At 42.9% G+C, this 25,756-nt stretch overlaps 2 protein-coding genes across 3 annotated transcripts; both read left to right on the top strand.

The window, feature by feature from the left end:
* Positions 1-497: 497 nt before the first annotated feature.
* Positions 498-2,977, top strand: EGR1 (early growth response 1). The gene is made up of 2 exons (XM_054389079.1): positions 498-732; positions 1,045-2,977. The coding sequence occupies exons 1-2, from the start codon at positions 498-500 to the stop codon at positions 2,340-2,342; spliced, it is 1,533 nt and encodes a 510-aa protein (XP_054245054.1). The 3' UTR covers positions 2,343-2,977.
* A 10,612-nt stretch (positions 2,978-13,589) lies between these two features.
* MAT2B (methionine adenosyltransferase 2 non-catalytic beta subunit) lies at positions 13,590-25,359 on the top strand. Of its 2 annotated transcripts, none has more exons than XM_054389102.1 (7): positions 13,590-13,619; positions 19,398-19,592; positions 20,477-20,591; positions 20,874-21,026; positions 23,734-23,927; positions 24,091-24,204; positions 25,166-25,359. In XM_054389102.1, exons 1-7 carry the CDS (start codon positions 13,590-13,592, stop codon positions 25,334-25,336), a joined length of 972 nt encoding a protein of 323 aa, XP_054245077.1. In that variant the 3' UTR covers positions 25,337-25,359. The 2 variants fall into 2 exon arrangements, with proteins under 2 accessions (XP_054245077.1, XP_054245076.1); XM_054389101.1 differs by lacking the exon at positions 13,590-13,619 and adding an exon at positions 15,697-15,759.
* The last annotated feature ends 397 nt before the right edge of the window (positions 25,360-25,756 follow it).

The following is a 25,756-nucleotide window of genomic DNA, read 5'->3' as shown; positions in this document are numbered from 1 at the left end:
GGAGGGCGGGGGCCGGGGACCCCGCGCTCTGGGGCCGGTAGCGCTGCGGTAGCGCTGCGGCGGCGCTGCCCATGGCGGGGAACAGGCCCGCAACGGGCGCGGGGCTCCCAGCCCGGGGCATGCGAGGCCCCCAAGGCCTGGCTTTCCCCGGTGCCAGGCTCTGACGCCAGGCGGGGTCCTCCAGCCCGCATCCATATAAGGGCTTCCTGCTTTCCATATATGGCCATGTACGTCAGGGCTCGGGGCGGGCTGCGGCCGGTGGGACCCCATATATAGAGGCGGTTCTGGGGCGGGCGGGGAGCCGAGCGCTTCCAGCGGGCAGAGCCGGGGGAGCCCCGGGCGGGCGGGCGGGGAGCCGACCACTTTCAGCGGGCAGCGCCGGGGCGACCGCGGCGCAGGGCACGCAGCAGGCGACGGCCGCTTCTCCACAGCCGGCCCGTCCGCCGGGCCTGCGGCGGCAGCGCCACCACCCGTCAGAGCCCGAGCCCGGCGCCCTCATGGCCGCGGCCAAGGCAGAGATGCAGCTGCTGCCCCCGCTGCAGATCTCCGACCCCTTCGGCGCTTTCCCGCACTCGCCCCCCGCCATGGATACTCACTATCCCAAGCTGGAGGAGATGATGCTGCTTAGCGGGGGTGGCCCGCAGTTCCTTGCCCCGCCCGGGGCGCCCGAGAGCGCGGGCTTCGGCGCCGCCGGGGAGCCCGGGGAGCAGCACTTCGAGCACCTCGCCGCAGGTAAGCGCACTGGCCTCGCCCGTGCGGGCGGGGAGTCCCGGACTGCTGCGGGGGCAGCGGCGCCTGCGGGGACTCCGCGCTGCAGCGGTGCTCCTGTCCCAGCGGCTGCGCGGGGGGATTCTCCTGTGTGCGTCAGCGGCCCCGAGCTGGCTGCTGCTGGAGAGCTGCCAGTGGCGCTGCAATATGTGACGCTCAATTATTAATTAACCAGAAGCAAGGATCTGGGGCTGCGCTGTGTGGGGATGGCTTGCGAAGTACTGGCAACAGCTGCAGTGTGGCTGCTGGAAGTAAACACTATTTCTTTCTTTTCAGACACTTTTCCCGAGATCTCTCTGAACAACGAGAAAACCCTGCCAGAAACCAGCTATCCCAATCAAACAACGCGACTGCCACCAATAACATACACCGGGCGCTTCTCCCTAGAGCCAGCCCCCAACAGTAGCAACACCTTATGGCCAGAACCCCTTTTCAGCCTCGTCAGTGGGCTGGTGGGCATGGCTAATGCACCTCCCACCTCTACGCCTTCTTCATCATCGCCATCCTCTTCTTCACAGAGCCCCCCTCTGAGCTGTTCTGTCCAAGCCAGCGAGAACAGTCCAATTTATTCAGCTGCACCAACTTTTCCCAATTCCAGTTCTGACATTTTCCCTGAACCGCAGACCCAGTCCTTTCCCAACCCCTCTGGAGCCCCCATCCAATATCCACCTCCAGCTTATCCGACTGCTAAAACCAACTTTCAGGTGCCAATGATCCCGGATTACCTGTTTCCTCAGCAACAGGGTGAGCTCAGTCTTGTTCCAGCTGATCAGAAGCCCTTCCCAGCCCTTGAGACCAGAGCACAGCAGCCTTCCCTCACGCCACTGTCCACTATTAAAGCATTTGCTACTCAGACTGGCTCCCAAGAATTGAAGACTCTCAACACTAACTATCAGTCCCAGCTGATCAAGCCCAGCAGGATGAGGAAATACCCAAACCGTCCTAGCAAGACCCCTCCTCATGAACGACCCTATGCCTGCCCAGTGGAATCCTGTGACCGGAGGTTCTCACGGTCCGACGAGCTAACGCGGCACATCCGCATCCACACGGGACAGAAACCTTTCCAGTGCCGCATCTGCATGCGGAACTTCAGTAGGAGCGACCACTTGACAACGCACATCCGCACACACACAGGAGAGAAGCCATTTGCCTGTGACATTTGTGGCAGAAAGTTTGCCAGAAGTGATGAGAGGAAGAGACACACTAAAATCCACCTTAGGCAGAAGGACAAGAAAGTGGAAAAGGCAGCTCCAGTCTCAACCGCTTCCCCAGTTCCTGCCTACTCATCCTCTGTGACTACATCATACCCTTCCTCCATTGCCACCACTTACCCCTCTCCAGTGCGCACAGTGTATTCCTCCCCTGCTCCCTCTTCATATCCCTCCCCTGCACACACCACATTCCCATCTCCTTCTATAGCAACCACTTACCCATCTGGCACTGCCACTTTTCAGACCCAAGTGGCCACCTCCTTCTCATCTCCAGGGGTCACCAACAATTTCAGCTCACAGGTGACCTCAGCACTTTCAGACATGGCATCAGCCTTTTCTCCAAGGACAATTGAGATATGCTGAGATTACCTTCTGGAACAGGAGAATTCACCTTTTCCATTGGTATTATCAGACATGGAGTGTACAACTACTCCCCCAACATGATGCGTTGCAAGGCTGTTTAACTTTTCTTTAAACTTCAGCTGCCTGAAACAACTGCCATTTAAGTTTTCCACCTCTGTCGAATGACTTAATTTGCATGGGCTGTGGATATAAGTTCAGTATATTTCCCCCCGTAAACAGTAGTCTTTTATTAGGAAGAAAGGACTTTTGATTAAGTATATAGCTGATGTAAATTGTACATGTGCCATGGTTTTGCTTTCCTTTAGGTACTATTGATGTGAAAAAATCTTTGCATATCCATATTGTATTATTTGGAGTTTGCAGGGCCATATTTTGTAAATGTTAGTTCTGTTTCAGTGACAATGCTATAATAAGTTTCAAACTTCTTTGGGAACAGCACTTACTGTATTTGAGCATGTTAGAGTGATACTATGTAAATATCACCTGATGAGACACTCACATGTGGCAGAAGTTTTGTTTTTAAAGTTACAAGTCTTGGTGCCTTTTTGTGAAGCCTTGCTGACGTCATGCATATGTGTGAACAGATGCTTTGCATCTTGCCTTAAAGTGAAAGGGATGTTACTCAAGAATGTAAAGGAGAGCAGGGAATGGGTGGGGAGGGGAGCATGAGAAAGCCCTGGGGGATGGAATGTAAGCAAAAAACCCCCCACACCTCTCAAAGTCTATTTTTGTTACCAAAATGTAAATTTATATATATATATATATATATTCAGGAGTTGGAATGTTGTAGTTACCTACTGAGTAGGCAGCAATTTTTGTATGTTATGAACATGCAGTTCATTATTTTGTGGTTTATTTTTACTTTGTAATTGTGTTTGTTAAAATGAAAGTGACTGTTTGGCTTCTAAACACATCGAATGCGCTTTCCTGCCAATGGGATATTTGGTGTACAATACCCTTCAGAAAAAAAATAAATAAAATACCAAATCATGTGACTTCCACATTTTCCTTTAAGCTGCTGCATAGAAAGACTGTGCTGCAGCAACCCTGATTCCTTGTGTGGCTGGTAAGTAACAACTGGGGCTTCTGTCCTAGACAAATACCCACTTGGAGAGGAGGGTAGACTAATCATTCTTAAGTCCAGTTGCTTGCAAAGACATGGATAGAGTACACCTGTTCCTGCCTTAGGTGCATCAACTGCTCTTTTGAAGTAGCCATGTTTCCTGCTTTCTGGCTTCTCCAAAAGCATGCAAGTTAATCTTAGGAAGAAAAGCTATTCTCCTAGTATTGAAAATAAGATTTGAAAATTAGAAACTCAACTGTGTGTTCATAGGTAGTCAGAAATCTTACTGGATGGCAAGGTAATAGAACAGTTTCTAGCCTGGAAATCCAATAAGCTGAGTTCAAATGGCTGGCTGACAGAAAGCAGCCCTGCTCTGTTGAGAGCTCTCACAGATTCCTCCTTGAGAACACAAGGCATAGAAGTGCATGGGCCTGATAACATTTAGTAGAGATGTTTACAGAAGGAAAGCACTTCTTTACATGGTGCCTTGAAATACGTTTCAGGGGGTATGTGAACTCTCTGCAAAGTGCAGAGGAGTTTGCATCCATGAGAACTGGTGGTGCAGACGCAGAGGGTTCTGATGCCAGTCCTTTCAGGTGGTCTCTCTACAAATCACAAGTGTTTAGGGTTGTGAGGGGCCAGGATGCAGATATAGGCCTTGACAAATCCCAGTCTGTTGTGTCTCAGACAGGACTGTCCTCAGCGGGTTGGGACAAGCTGTGGATAAGGGCATGTGCTGCATTGTCTCTCTGCTGGTTTGTGCCTGCAGTGCCGGGTGCGGTCTGCAGGCTGCTAACAGTGACTTTGCAGCTGGCCCTGCTGGGCCTTTTCAGAGAAAAACACTAGCTCTTTTCAGCCCAAGGGGTTCCGGCCTCCAGCCAAGGCAGATTGACTAGGCAAGCTGAATATGTGGCTTCACATTGTCTGAGCATGTAACTCATGTCAGAAGCCATAGAATCCACTTATGGGAGATGAGACAATGAACAACAGCCTTCAAATATGGTGCTTCAAAGAAGGAAGCAAATTATGTAAAGCTAACCACAACTTTTTTCCCCACCTCCAGTTTCCAAAGTCAACAGCAAAGTAAACACTTGGAGTTGGCCCAAGCCCATTCTGATCTGTGGGCACTGTTCTATTCAGATGTTTAGAATAGAATAGTTCAGCTGGAAGGGACCTAGGGCCTACAACCATTATCCAGTTCAACTGCCTAACCACTTCAAGGCTGATCAAAACCTGAAGTATGTTATCAAGAACATTGCCCAAATGCCTCTTAAACACTGTCAGGCATGGGGCACTGAGCACCTGTCTAGGGAGCCTCCCATTTGATGACCCTCTTGGAAATGTTTCCTAATGACAAGACTGTACATCGCCTGATGCAAGGCCTCTCCAGCTCATAGAAACACTGGTCTTACATGCCCCATGATTTCTCTGCTTTGTGATAGAAGATCCTTTCAACTTGTGGAGGCCTCCAGAAACCCACCTCAATCCTCTCCCCCTCTTCCAAGTCACCTCCTTAGGCCTTCTCTGGAAGGTGCTGCAGTTTCCCTTTAAACAGAAGAATTTTGGCTTCCCACAGCTGGTTTGGTCACAAGCACTCCATCGGTAGCAGTGATATCCCAAGGCACTGAATTAGGTACATAGGGTAGCTGTTGGCCTCATGTTAACTCTGACTCAAAAATAGAGTAGTGCAAGCCAGTGGTTCTGAGGGCAGGGCACTGAGCACTTTAGCTTGCCTGTAGCAGCCTGCAAGGTGGCAGATCCACTTTCTGTCCAACCTGGGGGGGTCAGCTGTCTGATTTGCATCTCATTGAAGAATGCTGCCCAGTACCAGAGTCTCTGGTTTGGGAAAAAAAAAATGTAATGACACTGATGTGTGCCAAATGAGGCTACTTTAATGCAGATCCCCTTTGGTATAATTTCATACAAAGTGCTCACAATTTAAGATTTGGCATTTGTTCTAAATTGCAGTAATGTGTGCTTTGCATTTGCCTTCCCTGTTATAACCTAAAGAAAACACATGGAATCTTCTCTCACTCTTTTCAGGTCCTTCATCCCAAAAAAGGAAGCAGATTTCAGGGTTAGACAAAGCATTGCCTGCACGTTTCCTGCACGATCTTTTTCTTTGCTGTTGGTCCGAAGAAGACAAGATTTTTGATTCTTAAAAATTTTGTTCCTAGTCTAACCGGGAGGATAAGTCGGTCTCAAGGAAGCTGTTGCCAAGGAGCCAGCAGCTGCTGCCCCTGGCCGGGGAACCCCCTCGCCTCCCGTGCAAATGGAGGCCCGAAGCCGCGCCGGAAGCGCAGCGCGGCGGTACGGCAAGCGAAGGCCTCTTGCCTTTCGCTGTCAGAAGATCCGTGGTGCCTGAACTGAAGCTCAGCTGTTTGTGATTTACAGCCTAGCTTCAGAGCTGGCGACGAGCGACAGGCAGGGCCCTGCGTCACCGCTGGCGCGGACCCAGCTGGGCTTAGGGAGCACCACGGGGACACGCCGTGCCGGCTCGCGCAGCGCCGGGAGCGCGCCAGCGGGCGGGGCCCTGTCACAAGCCAAGGGGCGGCCAAGGCCGAGCGGAAACAGCGCTCCCGCGGCGGCCGGAACCGTGACCACCATATTTGGCGTTTCCGCAGCGCCTTTTATGGAACTTCCGCGGCCCAAAAAAGGCGTTCCTGCTCTTGCTTTCCCGGGGCTGCGCTGCGGAGCTGACCCTTTTCCTTCCTCTGGGTGGCTTGGCAGGCCCCTCGCTGGGGATGGGTCCGCGCCCCTTACTAGCTACGCGCGGCCCGGCTGGCGGCTGCGGGCAAGCGAAACCTCTCCTTCGCCCGGGGCCGAGCGGCGGGCCCAGGGCCTTTTGGTACACTCGCTGGCGGTGCGGTCTCGGGTAGCCGCGGCTATGTGGTGCCGTCTGAGTGCAGTGCTCGTAAGGGCAGCGTTGGAGGGCAGGCAGGCAGACAGACATGGAGCGTTCCCTGGCTGCTGGTTGCTGTCGCGATTTCTTTAACAGGGATTGAATCGCTTTGTCTACACGCTTCCGAAATAGGTAGGATGCAGTTTAAACCTGGGGGCTACCGGAGAGGCTAGTGCCCCTGTCCACCCGGGCTTTTCCTATGTAGAGCCTTTCCATAAACTGTGGTTCCCATGAAGAATTGTGGACAGGCCTCGCCTAGGTGACTGATTTGTGCTTTAATTACACTAAAAAACCTGATTCTTCATTTTTCTTTCTCATTAGAAATAAAGAGATGAAAACCAGCTCAGGCATACTTTAAAGAGCCCTGTGTCCTCTGTGATACAGTGTTGCCTGTTCCGTTGTGTTCCGTTAATGCTCAGGAAATGCTAATGGAGAATCCATATAAAGTGGGTGAAAAGCAGCTGTTAAAGCTATTTCTGTTCTGACTCTCAATTACTCTTACCAAGTAGGTCATGGGCCCTGGCTGGCTGAAGAGATGAGGCTTAGCAAAGAAAACACGGGGTCGTAAGCAGAAATGCTGGAGTGAAGAAATACATGTGGTCACGGGCCTTTCCTATGGGGCTGTAAAGGTCTGGGCCATAGGGGTCCGATTTTGTATGTCTGGATCAGAGGGGTCTAATTTTGTGTGTCTGAGCGAGGCCTCAAGAAACCCAAATAAAAATAAGTGTATACGTTAATCCAGTAGCTGAGGACTGAAAGACCCCCTTGCAAGAGGTTCTCTCAAGTGCATCCTCAGCCTTGTCACGTATGACTAAAACTAAATGGAGTGATTGAAGGCTGGCTTGTGCAGAATGACTTTGTCCCCCTCTAAAGCAAAATGTTAACATTTAGAAGGCTCATGTATTTGTTGACTTTTGGGTATAAATGTCTGCGCGTTTCAGTTTTGTTTTTCTAATTGTGGCCCAGTAGATTCAAGAATTCTCAAGACTTATGAGTGAAGATAATGCATTTATGAAGAGGGCTTGGTTATGTGATTTTTTTGAACTAAATGTTCCATGTTCTTATTTGTATACATTAACCAAATGTAGCCCTAATAAGTACTGGTTAGACTTACAAGGAAGTTTATGTGTTCTAAAGTGAATCTAGGATGAAATAGGAGCTATAGCTAAAGAACAAGAACTTTTTAAGTAGTTATTCTTCAAAGTGACTTTAAAAAAAACCCCAAACCAACAAAAAGCAACCACCTTGATTCATAGGTCTTAATGACTTATGGTCTTGACTTAATAAAATGCTTTCTCTTAAATATCAGAGGCTGATGCTTATACCTAATGTGTAGCACTGTCGAGTTAACACAGCCTGCTCTCACAAACCTCACTCTCTCCCCACACAGATTTAAGGGAAAATAACACACACAATGTGTGTTGAGATAAAGAGTTGAGATAAAAAGTTTGACTGGAAATGATAAAATCCACAATTACCTTAGCTTATGTGCAGACAAGGGCAGCAAAATGCAGAAATAGCAGCAGAACCCAGTGACCTCCCCGCACTCATGATCCGCAGCCTGCCCAGTAGAGAAGAGCAACACCCCAAACCCCAGAAAACTGGAAGCAGCAACTGAAACAAGAAGCCTTTCATATTACAATATGAACTTCAAGCCAGATGATACTTTGCTCCAGCCAGCACTATTGTTTTAAAGCTGGCATGATGGCAGCATGGTATTGAATATCAGCAGCAGATTCATTTCAACCCATGACATTCTCTACCCCTTATTCTATACTATCTACATCATTTCCAACAGCAATTAATATCAAACAATACACATCATACATTTACTATCCATTCTCATTTAAAATGAGATTGCCATGTGGTACACAGAAGACTCCTCACTGCAAATACTCTGGAGATCCACCCTGATCCATTACAGTCTGGATCAGTCCATGACCAGTCCAAATGGTGGGACTGGGTTTCCACCCCTGGGGCAATTGAATCCAGTGACTCCTTCCACCCCTACCAAGTGAAAGCAAACTGTGGCTTGCGTTCCTTTGCTCAGCTTCCAACACATCCAGCTGTTGGGATCCCCCTGTCACACCAGAAACACAGATTGGTTCCACCCCTCATGGTTTGATGCCATCAGAGTACACTGTGCTCCTGTGTCTACTAAAGCTTTATACTCTTGTGGGTTCAACTTGCCAAGCCTTCGGATTCGTACAACCAATAAACCCAGCTATCCCTCTCCTCCATCTGGCTGGAGGCAGAGCCAGTTCTCTCAGATATTATCGTACGTGTGCCAGGAGATGTTCTTTTGTTTAAACAGAATTTAACAGGACGTAAATGTATTTAGGTTCCATTAGAAATATCAAACCACACAGCATTCTTGCAAATTGGGTTTTAGAAGCTCTTCTGTCTGAAGGAGACAGATGCTCAGAAGCAGGGAACATGTGGCATTTTCTAAAGCAGAAATGCTTGACAGCAGAAAAGGTCTTTGGGGTTTTTTTAGGTCAGCCTTTTATGCCTTTTCTAGTATAGGCTATCATGATTCTAAGAGAGAAGAAAGTCACTGTAGTACATGACATCTGTTCATGGAGTAGAAAGGCTGGCTACCTGACTGCAGTGACTGCCAGCACAGGAAGTGACAGGGATTTTCCACTCTTCCTCTAAGGTGGTGGTAGCTTTTGTTTTCTTTTGAGGGCAGGCATAGCCAAGTAGGTGAAAGGATTATGCTTAAAGTTCTTTTGTGCAGGCTTTATAGATTTTGGATGATTTCTCAACTTGAAAGATAGCAGCTGGTGTAACTGTTTCAGAGATGGCACTAATGGGCATTAGATACTAATGTCCTTATGCTGCCACCTTGTGCTTAAAAACAAACCCAGCTTGGATGTGTGCTCTTTCTAGGAAATACCTGTGTTAATAGTGCTTAAGTGACCTTGTAACTGTAGGTCTAGTCTTGAGTATGAAAACAATCACTTTGAGTATGAAAACAATCAATATGCAGTTTGAGTTCCTTATGCTTTCCTTTATGAATCTGAGACTAAAGCTTTTGGGTTATTTTTTGTGTGTGTAGTTTTCTTCCTCTTTCCTGATTCCTCCCTGAACTCACAAGAACATAGCTGTTTTGTTTTCTAGTTCAGGGTTCCTGGAGACAAGTGCTGGAAGGCCTGTCTTAGGAGTGTGACATAAAAAGCATGACTTACACCTAGAAATTAGTAACTTCTGTTTTCTGACACTGCTTTTCATGGTTCATTCCTGCTGTCAGTTTGCAACAGTCAGAAGCGCCAAGAATGCCCTGTGAGGCACTGTGTAAGCTCCAAACTTCTAGATTTTTGTTTTAAGGAGTACTACCCAAGCTGCTTCCAGTATCTGGGAAAGGCACAGAGCAACACTAAATAAACTTCACTGCGCTTTGGAGTCTAGGATGCCCATCTGTCTCTAATGGGCCTAGGTAGGACAAAGAGTGCCTTTATTCTTCCTTCATCTGCATGTGTGCAACACCTGGGCAAACTTCAGAGAGTTAAAATTGTTCAGTGCCTTTTGGAACACTTGGCCTCATAGAGATCTTTTCAACACCTGAAAGAAATCTTGTCTTTAAACAGGAATCTGCCCTCTGGCAGCAGGGAGAATACTTGAACTTGAGAATACTTGAATATTGATGCTGTCATTGTACGGTATGAATTTCATCCTTAACACTTAAGAATTTACTTGAATTCCTTCTGCTAAGTGATTTAAGCATTTGCAAACTAATAACTAGCTCTGCTCCAGGCAGAATTGCTGTGTGGTGTTATACATGCCTGTGTTTATACATGGACAATGCTAAATAAGTCCAGCTTCTGTGAAGTAAAATTGTATTCAGTCCTGATTTTTAACTGAAAACAGTAAATTTTAATCTTAGCAAAGGGAATTAAAACATCATATTTTTTAAAATGTCATTGTCTTGAGATACAGTAGCCTATGCCAATAGTGTGTTCTTATCATGGAGTGGAGAAAACATGAGTGTATTCATGGAAGTTCTTATCCACGTCGAACTGCATATATCCACGACATAGCTCAGCAGATAAAGATTTGCTACCAGGTGAAAATTAGTAAAAAGACTAGGACTTTTTTTTTTTACATTTTAAAAAAAATATTTTTTAGTAAATCAGATTTTATTTTGAAGCTCTGCTTTTATATGGGGTTCTTATATTCTTCTGTCATGAAAATGTCACAGCTGGCCAATGCCAATGGCACAGAGAGGCAAGGACACAAAGCATAGAATTAGGAGAATAATTCTTGATTTATACCTTTTGTTCCGTCTGAACCTTCAAGTCCAGAATGTGGCCAATACAGAGTCTAATTGTGAAGCGTCCGTGCCCATGGCGGGGAGGCTGGAGTAGATGATCTCTAAGGTCCCTTCCAGTCTAGGCCGTTCTATGAGCTGTGAGTCCAAGTGCAAGCATTGCACGGCTCGGTGCTGCCACCGGGTGTCCAAATGTCGGTACCGCAGCTGAGAGCCGCGCTTGTGCCTTGTCTTGGCCTGAAAATTAACAATTCAGAAAAATTATTGGGAGTGAGCAAACTGTTAAAAACTGGGAATACTTTTCCCAGAAGGGATCTGTGATGACATTGAAAGTAACACTTGATTTAGTGAGTCAAGAGAAAGGGGAGCTGAAGTATCCTAAAATTAAAATGTCTGAGTGATTGGCTTTAAATCTTTGAGAAACACTATAGAGTAGTGATCACTTTGCACGTGAATGTTGTGTAGTGGAAGACAATTTGCGGTCTCTTAAAGCCATATAAGTAATTGGAACTGTGTGTATACACATTTCCAACAAATTATTTCCAACTGTATTTGGAGACAGAAGCCTTTGCTTCAAGGACAATTTAAACACAAATCTAAATGGTGGAATTGTATTTCTGAATAACTTTCCTAAGTGAAAATTATTTTTTTAAAGGTATAAGGATCATTGTCTGGTAAGGTTCTGAAGCAGTGCTCTCTGGTCAGATTGCCAAGCTGTGTTGTTGGGCAGCAGAACACCTGTTTTTGCATCACCAGTGGTTATAGCAGGAAAAAAGAGGTACAGAATAAATACTGGTGTTAAAAATGAAGCAAGTTTATAAGTTTTTTATTGTTGTTGTTGTGGTTTTGTTTTTTCTTTCCAATTGCTATTAGCACTGAAATTAGCTCATTTCCTATACCTTTCTAAAAATGTATCTAGATCAACCCAAAACATGGCTTGAAAAACATGATTACAGTAATTTTCTGCTCATTACAGTTAAAATATAGATGTGGTAAGAAAGCATTTTTTTGTGAAAGAATATTACAGCTTCCTGGTCATAGCTGAGTATATCAAGACTAGAGCTGGATGTAACACACATACTGCTAGGAATAGTGCTTAAGAAATTGCTTAAGAAATTACTCAGTAGAGTTCTTTGTGGAGAAAAGCGGAAATAAGTAGTTTTAGTAAGAACTTTCCAACTGACAAATGCTAAGAATTGTCTTAAAAAGAGGCCTATGAATTCTTGGAAGAAAGCCAGTCTGAGTTACTACAAGAACTTTTCTTCCAAGAATTTCAGGTAAGTGAAGGAGCTGAGGCTGGTATTACGGACATTGAAATAAATATCCTGAAGTTAGATCCCAGTTCAGGTAAACCCAAGCTGAGTGTCAGTATTTCTCAGTTCACCTGCAATTCAGGTTTGCCTTGGTCATTCTCTGGAGCTGGTTTTGAATCCAGTGGACGTACAGGATCCTGGCTTTTACACCAGCCAAGTGAACAGGGACTCTTCCTTTGCCTTTGGTCAGTGGGCACAACTTGATCTCCAGGGTGCATCTCATGGTGAGTGGCAAAACCATGGTCTTCTGAAAGCCTGTCGTCCTGCTTGTTAGAGGAACTGGGGTCCCTGTTGCAGTCTTGCACAGATGTGAAAGATGTCTGATTAAAAACACAACATCCAGCTATTGGGCTCTTATGCTTATCACAAAAGCAGAAAGGAAATGCAGTTCCACAAGGGTGAGTAGGAATAGATGGATGGAAAACATACACAGTCTCAGATCCTTCTAGTTCTGAAAGGTTTATTGGAGCAGAAAAGCAGTTCTTTAACTCTCTTGTTTACCTCTTCTTGTAACTTGCTGATAACTAGCATGCAGTCTGTTCTGAACATCTGCCCTGTGGACTCTGGCCTAATAGGCCAGGACTGTTTGTTTCCCCTTCATCTATGTGCTGCCAATCTAAAAAGAAAAGTACGTGGATTCAGATGCTGATGAGGCTCTCTGTTTTTCTGGAAAGAAGTCCTAAATTTCCTATAAGGTCAAACCAGTAAACTACAGAAGAGTGGTGCCTGCCGGGGGCTTGGTTGCTTTGCAAAACCTGGAGAGTGTGGAATTGAAAGTGGGTAACCTGCACGCTCAGGAACCAGTTAGGGCTATGGACAGAACGAGTTTAAGGTTAAGGTTATGGCTACTTACTTTTTTTATACGGCCTTCATTCTGCAAATTTTCTAGCCTGATTGGCATCTTTGCCTAAGTGTCATTTTAAAGTCTTTTTATGCTGTCAAGAACCTTGAGAGAAAACTAGGGAAACTGGCAAATCTTTATGCTTTTTGTTTAAGCTTTAACATAGAAATAATGTAGAGCAGAGTGTTGAGAGATGTAGAGAGTGGAAGGAGAATTGTTGAGTGCTTTTGTTCAGTTGAAGGTTTATTTCCAGTTTCATGTGAAATAGGTATATAAAATCTGAAACCTTGGTACTGGTAGCTCATGTGACTTAAGTATTCACTGTGGGAATAAATTACTTTCATATTTTAGAACGTGGCTTTTACTGAAAAATACCCCCATCATTTATCAAGAAATTATTTCTCTGATCATCCATCTCACTGTATTGTAGCAAGACCTGGGTTATACTCGGTTTAAATGTAAAATGAAGAGTTGCTAGAATCCTCAACCTGGCTGACCTAATTAGAGCCCTCCTTCTGTTTCCTATAAAAGGAAAACTGCACCAGGCTCAGCGCCAGTGCTTTGAGCACATTTTATACGCACAATGGCTGCACTTGCTCATGCTGGCTGTTACGAAGTAAAAATTGAAGTTCATACTGAGCTGCTTAAACGGTACCTCTGGGAACAAACAAAAAGCTTAACAGGATTCAGAGCCTCTCATGATACAGGGCTTGGATTAGCATTTTGGTTTCAAAGGTCAACGTGTAGCTATTCCTTCTTTCAGTCCATGTGCTCTCTGCACGCAAAAGCAGACAAAGGGACAAACGCGCAGTTGAACTGCTACAATTTCCTAGGCTGATACTTCTCTAGTTTGAGGCAATGTCTGAAATGCTGGTGGAAATGGAGCAGGTAAGGCTCTGGGCATTTGCATTAAGAGATTGCTGCCACACTTCAATTATAGAAGCCAGGGAAAAGGGGAGAGAGAGACTTAACTGCATGTTAGTCTCTGCAAATTACAGTCTGAAATGTTAATTTAATGAGTGGTGCATTTAGTCACCCAGCGATGCATTACGTTTACGTGACTGTGATATTGCAGTATAATAAAATCTTTATCTATTTTATGAAATCTTAGTGTTACACAAAGGTAAGGTATTTATAATAATTAAATTGAGTACATATGCTAGAATGCTACTGAATTCAATATAAATATTTGATAAAAAATAGAATTGTTACCTTGTTTTTTTAACTCTTAAATTAGTGACAGAAATATAAAGAGCTTTTACAGGCAAATTTATGGTTTTAGGTTGAGACTTGAGTATTAGTACATTCTCTGTTTTTCTCTTGCTGTAATCCTGGAAGGGAAAACTTTATTTCCGCATTGTTGTTTGTGATAAGATGTAGAGTGAGCTCCTTCAGTCTGCGTCAGGAGGGAAAAGATGTGTGCGACATTAGATGTACTTGGAGTTGTTGCTTTAGAGCTGCTGAGCAGTTATTTTTCAGGTTTGGTTTTTATTTTCAGTTTTCTTTTTTAAAGATTATTCTTCTGTATTTTGAGTTATGAATTACTGATATTTTAAAATAGAATTATAAAATTAATGAAAGGAAATTGAATGTTCATAGCTTCCTATAGGAAAAAATAGGGCATCTGTGTTCCAAGAAAGCAGAAACTGGCTGCAGAGGTTTATATATATCTTCTTTTTTGTTCTGTAAATATCAGTTGTTTGTCATAAGTACAGAACATTTACAGCATGAGTCTCTTAAATTTTTAGTAGACTTTCTGATTTTCCTTTAACTGCTACTTCCTGTAGTAGGTTTTCTTCCTCGACTGTTTTAATCAGGTCAAGCTGAAATAAACTGATCAGGTGAAGATGTAAATGTGAATATAGCTAAAATAAATCTCAGCTGCTAATTCTTGTGTATCATCTTCATCAGCCAGCTTGTAAGGATAAAATTATATGCACAGGCTGAATACTATAAGCAATAGTTGTTTTCTCACAGGCAACCCCCATTTTCTGTGGGATTTACCAGTTACTTTTATATAAAGCCACAGGTAACAGCAATTTGAGAATCCACGTGGTTTTGCACCATTCTAAAAAGAAAATGAAATCACTGCTGTTGAACAGGTGTCAGAGCTACATTAAGGATATCTCTCAGCAGCCAAATCAGATGCTTTGATCTAACTATGAAGTTTCACTTCATGAATAGCAGGACCTGATCCTTCATTTCATGCAATTGAAAGATGGGAGTTTCAAGATGCAAACCTGGTAACATGACAGCGTTACAGTAACTCTGCTCTTGGAAGCAACCTCTACCATGTTATTTGTAGCTGCGGCGCAGGAGCGACTGCGCTGAGCTGGTGCCGCCGGCACAGTGCGGGGTCACCACTGCGCAGCCCCACACCACCAGCTGCGTGTGGGGACTTGTTCCCCTCTCCCATGAGGAAACGAAAATTAGTAACTGGTGCATCCGGGCTGTTTTTCACATCGAAGACTTGTTGAGGCAGCGCTGTTAAACTTGGGAGGAGGGGCTGGGGCTGTCCCTGGGTCTCTGCTAAAGGTCGGTAGCGGGTGGGTCACACATTGGTATAAAAGGCTTCTAAGCGTGCATGATCATGTGCAACGGCTACAAGCGGGGAAGAGTGATCTCCAGGCTCGCGGGACCTGCTCCCGCTGGACTAGCAACCACTAGAAACTCCAGAGGCCTCCCGGGGCGAGGGGCAACACCCCTCCAACCCCGGAACCCAACCGCCTCTACCACCCTTTTCCTCAGCACCTCCGCTTTAAACCCCCGCTCGAACCCCGCCCTTTTGACGCCTCTTAGCCAATGAGCGTGCATCGGCAGGAGGCGCTTGCATCAGCTGCGTCCCCGCGGCCCAATTAGGTCGCTCCGAGCCTGGCGGCGCAGGGTACGCTCCGCCTTTCCCGCAGCGCCCGGCGAGCTCCGCGGGCGGTCGAGTAGCAGCAGCAGGCCTAGCTGCGCTGCCGCCATGGTCGGCCGGGAGAAGGAGCTGAAGATTCGCTTCGTACCGGGCTGCTGCGAGCTGGTGGAGGTGAGCGGCCGCGCCGCAAACCCGCACTCGCGCGGTGTTCTCTGGGTGCGCAGCAGTGGCTGGCATGCGCTGACGGCTTCCCTCAGTGGGCTCAGCCGTCCTGTCCTCTCAGGGCCGCGGGACGGGGCAAGGCCGCGTAGCTCCAGCACTCCGCTCTCGGGAGGTGCTGCTGTGTGGGGCCCGGTGTCGGGCGGAGAGGCGCCGCGTCTGGTGGGGCTGGCGACGGAGCGCTGAGGCGCAGTGCGGCTGCGGCCCAGCCGCCTTCCCCCACAATGCAGGTCCGCTCTGCGTTTTTAATGTTACTTCGTTTACCCTCGTTACCCTGTCGGGAGTTACCCGTGATCTGCAGAAAGGAGAGTTGCTTTGTAACTCCTGGCGTTGTCCTTGCTGTTATCGCCGTAAAGATGTTTTGCAGCGGGAAGTTCTGTCCATTACACAGCTTCACCAGCGGCTCTGTTGCACTTGAGGTTGATCGGTGTAGGGAACTCCGAACAGGCATTCCACGGACCGTTGTGGGCTTCTTGTTTTCTGTTGCCACGTTTTGTTGTCAGTGGTGTTCAACAGGTGTAGCTCTCCATCTCTGCGGTGGGGACTGTGTGACCTAGAAGTTTAGTGCCTATCTTGTCAGCATTAGTTCGGATTCGCTTTCAGAAAGGCTTTATTTTTTGTTGCTAGAGGAATGTCAAAGCTGAATGAAGAGCTCAGTCACGTAGTGACTTTATTTTGTCGTCTTATTATGTTGCCAAGTGTGTGTTATTCCAGCAGCTTCCGGTTTTACTGGGTGTTCCTTAAAAGAGGAATTTCTGAGTTCATCACGATTTTGTCAAGTTCAGGTTTTTTTTTATAAAGCTCAAGAAGTATTTGGATCCTGACTTTCCCACTGAAATCCATCATGCCGCTATTTTTGTTAAATAGACTCTTACTTTGTATTTTGGTAGTCTTAGGTCTCATAAATGGTATTTTCTTATGGTGTTGTTGCCTGTGTATTTTTGTGACTGAGACTGTGAAGTACAATTCTTACATACGTTTTTAATGACTTTGAACAGAAGAGAAAATTTGGATGGCTTTTTATAAAGCTCAAAAGAGTACATTTAAGTAATAACTATTAAAATTAGTTGTTGAGAGTGTGAATATGGTTGTCTCTTAGTTGAGAAACATGTAAAAGATTTATGAACAGATAGGTTGAGCAAGAACTTGTGCATTGGTCTATAAAATTTGCAGACGAAAAGGATAACATTTGAGTTTGAGGATGTCAGTAAAATTACTGTAGCTTGTTACGTTAGCAGCTAAGAGCACTCCTCTGTTAGCTGCATTACATCATTAATAACTGCAGCCATATTTAAAAAAAAACCAAATGTGTAAATGAACAGAAGTCAAAAAGAAGATGCTGCCCTGTATTTCTTATTAGTTCAGTACTGATACTATTAGATAGGAGATTTTTTGCCACCTTCTCTTCTAGAGGACCGTGATTAATTCCTTGCAAGACAAAACAAGTGACAGCAATGTAATTTTTTAGCTTTGCTAGTTAATGATGATGCTCTGGCTGATAGCTTGAGGTACGTGGTGCTGTTTATATATTCACTTGAATGTGAAGGCAGCTGTGAGGCAGCAGCAGTTGCTTCTGAAAGTCTGTGAGAGCATCTGCAAACAGCTTTGGTGGGAACCTCAGAGATCCTCTGGAGTCAAGTTTGTTTCTAGTTTCTGTGATAGAAATGCTGCTGCAGCTGGGTAACATTCTGGAAAGGTGCAAGGCAGCATATAGGGAAAGAGTTAATCAGCGCAGGTTTTGTATTACCAGAATGTTTAACTTCTGGCAAGGCAAAATATGTTTAAATTGGTGTCCAGTCTGTGTTGAATTTATGGGAAACATCTATTACTTTGTTTCTCAGAAGTCATTTACTAAAGTAAATTAGTCTTTCAGATGAGTTGTTATTTCCTTGGCGTGGTAGAAGTTGTGACTCTGCTCAGTTCAAGCTTTGCTGCTAATGTAATATCCTTTTCATGGTGTGTAGACTAAACAAACATAGATGAGTGATGCTTAAAAACATCGGATTTTACAGGTGATGGATGTTTTTGTTGGTCACTTTCTCCTTAGTAAAGGTATTCTGTGACATTGTTGGAGAGCCTTTCAACTTGTGTTTTCTGCAGCAAGTCTGATATTTGTTAGGAGTACCCTCTGACCATAGGAGGGCTGATAATCTGTCCTGTGGTACTCTGTCCAGACTCTGGAAAAGTATATAGCAAAAAAAAAAAGGCAAATGGTACTTGCACCCTCTTGCTTGTGATTTTCAGAGAAACATGGCCAGCCTTAGAAAATTGTAAATAATCTTGTGTTCTGAGGTCAGGCTGATTGTAAAAATAAAGATAACTTTTAAAGACATACCTTGCTGTGACTTGTAATTTTCAGGGAATTGTCCAGATGTAAATTACTAATTTTCATTCAGCTATGATGAGAATAAGTCATCCTTTGCTGCAGATTCAGAGTTGAGGAAAATGCATTCAGTATGCTGGCAAGTGTAAGCAATTGTTTTGGGATAGGCTGTTTCTGTAATGTACATCTGCATATGTCCTATGGAACAAAAGCTTTTTAACTTTAAGGATGAAAGACAGTAATTTGGAAGCAATTTCTCTTGCTTCCTGTGCTGCAGACAAAGTCTGTTACAATGGTGAACGTCTAAGAGTGCTCTGACATGACTGGGCTATGTGAGTGGGAAAGTAGAGAGCATTTACTAATTATAATCAACTACCACAAATTGTCCTTATGTAGCAAGCTATCTGGAAACCCAGGATTTAAGGATTCTGCACATCTGAAGTTTTTTTTCTGTTCTGGCATGCAAGCATATGCTTGTATTTTTATTTTTAGCAGGCCCTCGTTCCTGATGCGTGCAGAGGGAAAGCATGAAAGGAACATAAAGATTGCACAGACAGATGTGAATCTTCCTTTTGTTGTCTTGAAATCTTGCTGGTTTAGTGAGTGGTGGAGGAATGAACTTTCTGTGAGCTGATGTAATGACTATCTTTAGCACTGACGTGCAGTAGCTGAAGTGAAGCTGTGTCGTTTCAGAGTTTTAAGTGAGATGCATTTTGTAAAACTGAGAAGAACTGTGTTTTGATATTACTTGTTGTTCGATTGTTGTGCGGAGTCATGATGAATTGCTGTAATGAATTCAAGTCTTCAGTTCTTCAGATTATAGTAGGTGGTCCCACAGTGAGTTTTATGGCATTGTTGCAGCCTCTAAAAGGCACAGTCTATCCACAATTATTTGTTGCAGGATGTGGTCCTTAAATGTTACAAATTTTGGATCCATTTTCAAAAGAACTTATTTTTCTGCTTTCAAATTGCACAAAGTTATCAGAATTTGAATGAACTTAAAATTTTACTTTGGTTTGTTTTTCCCTTCTTGTGGAAAGAAATGAGTTTCCTGCTTAAGTTTTGTTTGTGTTATCTGTAAAAATGTGTTTAAATACTTGACTTGGTGCAGTATTGGTACTTTTAGATGTTTGTGTTCCATAGGACACTCCAAAGCACTCATGTGGCAAGGAAACATGTTTAATACTCTGACTGTAGGTTTGCATACTTTGTAAGAAAATAGTAATACATAATATTAGAAAGAAAACTTCTCTTTTAATTTCCTTAGGAAGATGTTGATGTCCCCAGTAGGCGAGTTTTGATTACTGGTGCTACAGGACTTCTTGGCAGAGCTGTGTTTAAAGAATTCAATGAAAATAATTGGAATGCAGTTGGCTGTGGATACAGGAGAGCTCAGCCCAGATTTGAACAGATTAATCTTCTGGATTCTATTGCCGTTCATGACATAATCTATGAATTTCAGGTAAGTTTCTGAAACAGGAAGTAGATGAGTAGGGTCTTTTATACATCTAGTAATCGGCTGATAGTCTTGTTCTGATACTGCGTTCATGGGGTTTTAGTGGGGCTGATGCTTTGGCAGAGCTCTGAAAAATGTATGGCTACCTTTCCTACCACAACCGGAGTGTAGGTTTGCTGTGTAGATACAGATCCAAACTTTGCTATCATCACCGTTGATGGACTGCAGGTAGCAGAAGCATGTGTCAGCATGCTTGCATTGAGTTAAAAGAGAAAGGTAAATGTGAGTTATTGATACAGTAATGAAGCAGTTTTTTGAATACAGCATATTTGAATACAGAATATTTGAATACAGCAGCAGTAACTGTGTTGGGCATGCAGTACAGTAAGTAGTGCAGTGTTTTTTCAATCAAACTTGGGAGTATATAAAACCTGAAACACATTATGCAGGGTGCCATTCTATAAAATTACTTTAAACATCTTGGTAATAGTCTGCATGTGTCAAATAAGCCATGTGTAGGTGGCTTATCTGAAAATGTTAAGTGCATTTTGTATGCGTGTGAGATAAATGACATATCATTATTATATTTTTTTATTGTTAGAGTAAAAAACAAAGCTTCAGTCTTGCTGGAAGCTCAAAGCTGCTGAAAATGATAATTGCAAAAATAACACTTAAACTTGCTTGTATCTTGAAGTAGCATGGTTCTGTTTTACTTACAAAGGAAAACATGCTCCTCAGAATGCCAGGATTAAAAACGCTACTATTTCTTTCATTACTTCTCAAAGCATAGGGAAAAGCCTTTTTGTCTGAGCGAGTTCATCACTAGAGCTAGGGTGCAGCTGCAATCTCCTGACAATGTTTGTTGTTTAAAATTAGTCTTTAATTTCCAGCCTCATGTTATAGTGCATTGTGCTGCTGAGAGAAGGCCAGATGTTGTAGACAGTCAACCAGATGCTGCTTCTCAGCTCAATGTGGCTGCTTCAGGGAACTTAGCTAAAGAGGCAGGTAAGGAGACCATCTAATGGATTTGGTTCCTTGTTAAAATACAGGGACACTAATATGAATCAGTTACTGAACGTGCTGAATGTTGTTTTTGTGCTCAGCACACTACTGATCCATTTCCCATATGGGTAGCACCAATGTCTATGTGAAGGACTGGGGAACAAGCAAAGCAGTGGGAATGATTTGGCCTGTAAGATGAGGTCCTTTGGGGATTTGTTTAAAAGTTCATTGGGATTTCAAACAAGGCATGAATTAAAATTGACCATGAAAATGTTTTCTTCCTAGCTGGAGTTGGAGCGTTTCTGATCTACATTAGTACAGACTATGTATTTGATGGAACAAGCCCTCCTTATAAAGAGACTGATGTACCGAATCCCCTGAATTTATATGGTAAAACCAAACTGGAGGGTGAAAAGGCAGTCCTGGAAAATAATGAAGGTAAGAATGCACTCACACATTTTTAATGGAGGCTTTCGGTTTTAACTTAGTTGTATGTTAGCTTCACAGACTCATAAGTCAGTGCAGAAGTTGCAAAACTGAAGATGAGGAGTGAGTGACTAGGGGTCAGTCTCCCTGCTTGTAAGTGATCCCTATTGCTTATAGGTTGAATAAAATACTATTTCTTGCTAGTCTGCTGCTGGATATTCACAAGCCTTTGTCTACCATGTCTCAGCTATTCCTAAAGAAAGAGAAAATACATCATCAATATATTGTAATGGTACAAACTTGACCACACTTAATATATGGCTGCTGTTATTTAGGGAGATGCATTGCAATTACTCTAAATGTATGTTTACTTAAAGGGAAAAGCAGACTTGTGATTCCACAGTTATGCAGATAAAATCAATTTAGAATTTTATGTTACTCTTTTGATCTTCTTCATGTTTTGCTCTCATTATATAAGCCATCAGGCCATCTATTTTATTTTTACCCACCTAGCTTAACACACACATCCGATTACTGCTTCTAACACTTTCTAAAGAGTTAGTAACATATTTATGGTTTTTAAGCAACTAATTAATTTTCTTATAATTTAGATTTCTTTTCTTAATAAAAATTTGCCTTCAAAATATATAAACACTTTTTCAACTTCTACTTGATAAGAAAAAAATCTTGGGACCAAACATGTTCCCTTGCATTTGCAATTTGTATAAGAAAGAGATTTTTTTTTTTTTCCTAGTCAGTGTGCTCTTGATTTCCATTCACACTGTCAGGAAGGAGGCACTTCTGTTTTCTTGAAGCATTTCAAGACAATATTCTGAGTGTAGTTGCAGAACATGTTTCTGATATGTCAGTATGATACTGTCACTGTGATTCTGTTCTGCCTACCCAGAGAATTAGACAATTGATAAATGTATGATGGTCTTTCAGTAAGTAAATGTATACTGTGTTTGAAAATTGAAGAACTTAATATAGGTTTGTCATTATTAGTAAGAAATAGACTTTCTGAAAAATAGGAAGAGGTTTATTTATATAGAAATCAATTTTGATAGGAAGCTGCTCACACCACCTCTTACTTAAATGTCATCTCTGAATCTGTGATGCTGTTTGCTCTCTCTTCCACTTTGGTAATGAAGGTAAGACTGCACCAGGTTCAAGTACATATGGTTATCTTGCTAGAGCCTTCCCCCAACTCAACACTTCAGTTTTGTTTCATTACCTTTGTCAGTGTGATCTGCCAGGCGGTAGTGGGTTGCAGCAGTGGTATTATTAGCAGAAGGAATTTTGAGATGATGTTGAGTAAGAGGCTTGAAAATGTCAATTCTATCATTTCATACAAATGTGTTTTACATGCGTTAGTCTTCCAACCACGGTTTTGCTAATACTCCATAAGCAAATTTCAGTCTGTCAGATGACTGTAGTTGCCTGAAGAGTTTCCCTGTGCTTCTGTTGTGTAATGCAAGAATCTCCACTGACTGTTTGAGGGGGTTGGTGTATTTGAAAACCCCAATATTTTACATTGCTTGGGAGGGGATACAAGTTCTTTTTAATACTCAGTCTTATAAAAAAAGTTTCAGTAGGTCTTCAGAACCATTGGTGATGAAGCTAATGCTTTCCAGGTTTCAGAGAGCTGTCTTGGGAACAAAAGGAAGGCTGTCCTTCTCTCAAACAGTGAATTACCTCTAAAGATACTCTAAAAGAGATACTTAGTATTTAAAGAAAGGTAGAATGTATTGGCCCAGTGACCAAGTAACTGGTGTTAGAACAATAAGTAATCAGTGTCATGTTGGGGTTTTTATTGTATTTGTTTTTCTTGTGTAAGTATTTGTTTTGGTTTACTTCTCTGGGAGAATAGCTTTTGTGTTAGCTTTTTCTTTTTGTCTTTCTAAAAGCTATAGCATTTTCCCACAAATCTTTAAGCATTGCAGTGATTTGGTGACTTCCCTTCTAATTTTAGGACTGATTTTATATTTTTTTTCTTTAAGCAAAAAATGCCTGTATTCCTTTTAATGAATTTGTCATAGCCTTCTTCGATTTCCACTCAAAGAGGCCATTTGGGTCTTCATGACTGAAACTGGTATGAAGTATTGTCATAAAATACCCTTCTCTTTGCACTTGTTTACTGTTTGTTTCATTTCTCAAATCACTGTCTTGAAATCTGTTACCTACTGGTGTATTCTATGAACCTGTTGCTTATTTGTCAAGCTTTTCATTCATTCCAAAGTTGTTTGTTTGTTTGTTTGTTTGTTTGTTTTTCCCCTGGTAAATAATACCCTCTTTTATGGAGGAGGCTTCTGCAAAAATCTTTGTCTGTAATTGATCCTTGAATATGGTGATTTGTGATTGGTGGGAATTTTTATGCTTGCTTTTTTCCCAGGGAGGATGGGGAGTGCTGCCAGAGTGCAGCTGGGTTTTAATTTTTGTTCTAACCCAAACAGGCCTTCTATTTCTCTTGTAGCATTAATGAAAGCTTGTGAACTTTCTGGAAATCTATGGCATAAATGAAAATAAGTTTATATAAACTTAGTGCTTATAAACTGGTTTAATTGCTATAAATTAAAATAATATTCTAATATTGAAACGCCTTCATGATTTTTAGATGCTTAACATCACCAACGTGTTTCTTAACAGTTTGAAAATGCTTTTCAGATTGTTCTTCCTCCTTTGTAACAATGTTAGTAATTCCAAATATTCTTTCTTTTAGATGCTGCAATACTTCGAATTCCTATCCTGTATGGAGAGGTAGAGAGGCTGGAGGAAAGTGCTGTGACAGTTATGTTTGATAAAGTGCAGTTCAGTAATAAATCTGCCAACATGGACCACTGGCAACAAAGGTTTCCTACTAATGTCAAGGATGTAGCAGCTGTTTGCAGACAACTAGCAGAGAAGAGAATGCTGGTAAGAATCTATAGAAACAAATCTCTTCAAGGTTAAAACAGTTTGACTTCTTGGGGAGCATAGGATCTTTCTGGCAGATTATTCTGCACAATTCCTGCACAGGAATTAGTCTGAGGGCTAGCTAGCTGCTTCTTTACACCTGGGTTTCTTGTTTCCCCTATAGGATCCATCAGTAAAAGGCACATTTCACTGGTCTGGCAATGAACAGATGACTAAGTATGAAATGGCATGTGCAATTGCAGATGCTTTCAACCTTCCTAGCAGCCACTTGAGACCAGTAAGTGATGTGTGGTGTTTGATCTACAGAAAGATGAATGTGCTTCATGGTTTGAAGTAGTAGGTCTCACACTAGCTAGACAAATACAGACGATCAGTGCAAATATGTCTGGCAGAGCAGATGTGTGGCTGAGGATTGTCTGGTACCTAACTGAGGAAAAACTGCTGAATTTTGAAAATCACCCAGTCAGTCACCAACTTCACAGTCTGCAGCACAATGGTATTTCTGGAGAACAGTTCCCCTTAGTTGCAAGTCAGCCTTTTTAATTTTTTTCCTTGGAAAAGCCTAGACTGACAGATTAATTTCTGAATATGTGCAGTTAAGGACTTGACTTAAAATAATTACTGCTTTGCTTAAAAACACCTGTCCTGCAGTTTTATTGACACTTAAGTGTACTCTTAAAGACACACTGATAATGGTGTAAGAATATAACATATAAATAATATTTTATTTATATCCAAAATAAATTCTGAGATTTCTGAAAAACTAAAGGCTGAAACTGAAATGCGGCTTGGAAAACGGAGAGAAAAAGAATGGAGAACACTAAATTGGTCTGAACTTTTTCTGCCTGAATCTATTTTTCTTTAAGTATATGGATCAAGGTGGTGTTTTGTCAATGTTTTAGAGCATTTTTTTCCTTATGGTTATAGTCATAAGGTGAAAATAGGGATAAAATGTAGAAAAAGCATAAATTGAGCAGTAATTGAGTGAGGAAATGTAACTTAAGACACTTTACATTGCTCTGCCTCCCATCTGTTATGTTGAAATGAAGTTAACATAGATCAAACAGATCTCCAAACCAAAAACAATCCACAAAATAGTTAGGAGGGTGTGGGGACTGAAGGAGGGGAACATAGCTATATAGAAAGCCATGAAGGAGAAGTAAATATATAAGCACACATTTCCCCCCTGCCATTTCTGATTACTTATTGGTGGGGTTTTTTTTGTTTATTTATTTCAGATTACTGATTGTCCAGTGGTGGGTGCTCTTCGTCCTAGGAATGCTCAGCTGGACTGCTCCAAGTTGGAGATGCTGGGGATAGGTCAGAGAACACCATTTCGAGCTGGGATCAAAGAATCACTTTGGCCTTTCCTTGTTGACAAGAGATGGAGGCAGACAGTCTTCCATTAGTTTGTAACTTTTTTAGTAAAAGTATGGTGTGTGGCACTTTTTTAAAAGAAAAAAAATAGTTTTGTATGAGTGTTCTTAAATGGTGACATTTATGAGTTTTCATTTAATCAGGTGAACGTTTGGTCTTGCACTAGTGAAACTGTTAGCTTAAAAAAGGTTCAGTGACAAAAACTGAGCCTCTTTGCTGTCATGGGTCTTGCCTCTTCATACCAGTCTACCAACATCTGTTTCTAGCAGATTATGGTTCTTAGTAAACAATACCATTTGATGCTAAGAATGATTCAGATCACTTGTAGACTTTTAATTTTGGCTGAAATATGCTTAAGGTCTGTGCCATTGTTCTATATCCCATTTCTCTTCATTAAAAGCCATAGTCAGTTACTATTGCACCAAAAATCTTGATTTTTTTTTTTTTCTTTT

The sequence above is a fragment of the Indicator indicator genome, chromosome 18, assembly GCF_027791375.1.
Source record: "Indicator indicator isolate 239-I01 chromosome 18, UM_Iind_1.1, whole genome shotgun sequence".
NCBI lineage: Eukaryota > Metazoa > Chordata > Aves > Piciformes > Indicatoridae > Indicator > Indicator indicator.
Note: the sequence above shows the minus strand (reverse complement) of the source record. Positions and strands in the feature narration are given on the sequence as shown.